This window comes from Trichosurus vulpecula, chromosome 3 (genome assembly GCF_011100635.1).
Source record: "Trichosurus vulpecula isolate mTriVul1 chromosome 3, mTriVul1.pri, whole genome shotgun sequence".
Taxonomy (NCBI): Eukaryota; Metazoa; Chordata; class Mammalia; order Diprotodontia; family Phalangeridae; genus Trichosurus; species Trichosurus vulpecula.
The window spans coordinates 232,767,080-232,770,383 of NC_050575.1; the positions used below are offsets into that span (position 1 = coordinate 232,767,080).

Sequence of the window (3,304 nt, forward strand, 5' to 3'; positions counted from 1 at the left end):
TGAAATAGCTCAAAAGAAACATGTGCAAATTTAGCTAACCCACCCCTAGTATTCACATGGACTATTTTGTGCCCGACCTGTGGCAGAGCATTCTGAACTCATATTGGTCTGATCAGCCACAGTTGGACACACTGTAACTTGTCTCTAGCATAGTGATATCATTTTGGTCCTCTTCGAGAATGAAGGACAGCAACTATTATAAAACTGAAAAAAATAAAAACAAAAAATAATATTTTTCTCTAAAGCCCTTTCCAGATTCTTGGAGGAAGCCTCTTGGAAAGTTAGGTGAAAGGTCTAGAGTCTCTAGACTAAGTGAGGAGGGAGGGAGGCTCTTCATTAGGTGAATGGATTAAAGGTAAAAATCAAATTTAAGACTTGTTCAAAGGATTGCCTCCTCCCCCAAGTGAAGTGATTAGCACTTAGAACTCACCCTTTTCCATTGAGAAATGTAGATGGAAGAGAGGGTGTCTCTTTGTTTAACTCCGGGAATGGGGGAATCAACAAGAAGTTACAAGAGTGAAAGTTGCTCAACACTGGAACATGTTTCTTATTCGTGATTCATGTTACCTGAAATCTTCTTGGGTCATAGAGTCATATTGGAAGGTATGTGGGAACTCTGCCAGTTTAGACATTTCTCTCTCCAAACTAGAAATGGCTTGAAAGATGAATGACAAATAAAATTGTTTCTGGCAAATATGAACCCAAAAACTCATTGATTGATTAAGAACTGGCATTAATATTTTTTTTCTTTGACACTTGTATCAGAAAAAATATCCAAAGTTTAAAATGACCATCCCACTATGCAATAAATTTGGATGGAGAGACAAATTGGCAAGGGAACTAAAGAAGTTATATAATGCATCAAAGAACAGATTAGAAGATCTGTTTTGTCACTTTCTGGCATTCAGAATCAGTGAAAATGTCAGACTTCTATAAAAGTTGCACAACTGTTCAGTTTAGTAACAGGACTTGAACTCCCAAAGTACTTAAAGAGGTAAACTAAGGTTGTTGTTACCAAATAAATAGCTTTGACTGAACACTCACCCCATAATCACATAGTACACATTTTCATTTTTTTATATTTAGTTTTCTTTTTTTCCCCACATATGTGTTTATTAAAAATTGACATCATAAACAAAACCTGTACAAAAAATATCCTGACTTTCTTGGAAATGCATAACAGTATTAATGAAAGAAGTTATCGTCTGGGACCTCCTCTTCCTCTGCCACGACCACGTCCTCATCCTCTACCCCAACCTCAGCCTCTTCCTGCAACAGCTTCCCTTTTCTTAGATTTCACCTTTGGTTCAACATCCACAAGTAAAGTATCCAGAGGTAAGCTGTCTGGAAGGATGAAGTACCAAATGTTATTTCCTCGTATACTCAGTGTTTCCAATTGTACAGGCTATCTGTTCTTCAGGGTCATTTTCACATCTTTAAGATGTGTATTCATACTGACATCCACACCTGTGATTGTTCCATGTACTTGTGTTCCATTCTTCAATTCAATGGTTACAGTTTCATGACTCAACTTCATCAAAAATCTCACGAGCTTCATCCTTCACGGTGCCTCAGGTCCAAACTTCTCGGTTGTACGGGTCTCAGAATCCTGACCCCAACGTTGCTAACACGGGCTCATTTGGTTTTCTTAAATTCACACTTCATATCTAATGTTTATATGTGCCTTTCACTAGTGTGAGGACAGCTAGGTGGCCTAGTGGCTAGAGCATGGGCCTGAAGTCAGGAAGACATGAGTTCAAATCTGGCTTCAGACACTTACCAGCTATATGACCCTGAACAAGTCTATTTAGCCCTGTTTGCCTCAGTTTCCTCATCTGTAAAATGAGCTGGAAAAGGAAATGGCAAACCGCTCTAGTATCTCTTCCAAGGAAACCCCAAATGAAATTATGAAGACTAGAACATGAACACGAAAAACATGAACATGAAACAATTGAACAACAAACATAAGTGTTAGGGGCTTAGAAAGTTCCCAAAGTGTTACTGACTGACTTCAAAGATTTAACCTGGACTATGTCTCCTGATAGCTGAGCTTTGGCCTCCATATCACTTTGTAGCCTCTATATTAGGCTGCCACAGGAGTACTATCCCTCCTTTTCCAGTTCCCTTTTATAAGTTATCTTCCCCCATTAGAACACAAGTTCTTTTGAGGTCAAGAATGGTCTTGTTGTTGTTCAGTCATGTCAGACTCTTCATGACTCTAGGGACCTTAGCACACCAATGCTGTCCGTGTGGTTTTCTTGGCAAAGATACTGGAGTGGTTTACCATTTCCTTCCCCGGTGGATTTGTGAAAGTTATGTGAATTGCCCAGAGTCACACAGTTAGTAAGTATCTGAAGTCAGATTTGAACTCGGGTCGTCCTGACTCCAGACCCAGTGCTCTATCCAGTGAGTAACCCCTGCTTAGGGATTGTCTTACTTTTTGGTATTTATATTCCCATCACTTAGAATAGCAGCTGGTAAACTGTATCCATCAAGAAAGGTACTAGATAACTTCTCATAACAAGTAAAGAGGCTTTATTTTTAGCCTTTATTGCCAAATCAACCCATACCAATCCCTTGAGAGCTTTAGAAGGTCCCCAGAGACGCTAATATTCTACATGGAAAAATTGAAAACAGTAAAGCTGTACTTATTTAGAACAAGAGCAGAAGAAAGGAAAAAATATTAAAAATTCAGAATTTTTTCTCAATGTAGTAATAATAGCTAACACACATAATACCTACTAAGTGCTGGGCATTGTGCTAAGTCCTTACAATTATTGTCTTAGTTGATCCTTACAATAATCTTGGGAGGTAAGTGCTAATATTATCCCCATTTTATAGTTGAGGAAACTGAGGAAGACATAGCTTAAGGATCACAAAGCTTGTAAATATCTAAGGCTGGATTTGAACTCAGGTCTTCCTACCTCCAGGCTCCATACTAAATTCATACCATATCATTTAATTCCTCTGGTTATTAAAGTAATTTGGGCCTTATAGTCCTGCATTTCACCATTTTACATTTATAATCCAGAGATACTACATGGAAGATGAGTTAGAATGAAGAACACAGACTCTGAAGTCAGAACACCTGGGTTCAAGTCCCCTCTTTGTCTCTTAGTGGCAATGTGAACTTGTGGAAGTTACTTTATTTCTCTCGGTCTCAGTTTCTTCACCTAAAAAAATGGGCACAAGGATCTGCAAGCAACTCCTTCTCAGTGCTAGTGTAAAGAAAGTGTCTTATAAATCGTAAATCAATATAGAAATGTAACTAATCATTATTTCAGTAAGGGAAGGAGACTAGAGT

At 38.4% G+C, this 3,304-nt stretch overlaps 1 protein-coding gene across 1 annotated transcript; it reads right to left on the reverse strand.

The window, feature by feature from the left end:
• Positions 1–1,198: 1,198 nt before the first annotated feature.
• LOC118840967 (small nuclear ribonucleoprotein Sm D1-like) lies at positions 1,199–1,558 on the reverse strand. The gene is given in 2 exon segments (XM_036748357.1): positions 1,199–1,344; positions 1,468–1,558. Coding segments are annotated over 2 exon segments (237 nt in total).
• Between the last annotated feature and the right edge of the window lie 1,746 nt (positions 1,559–3,304).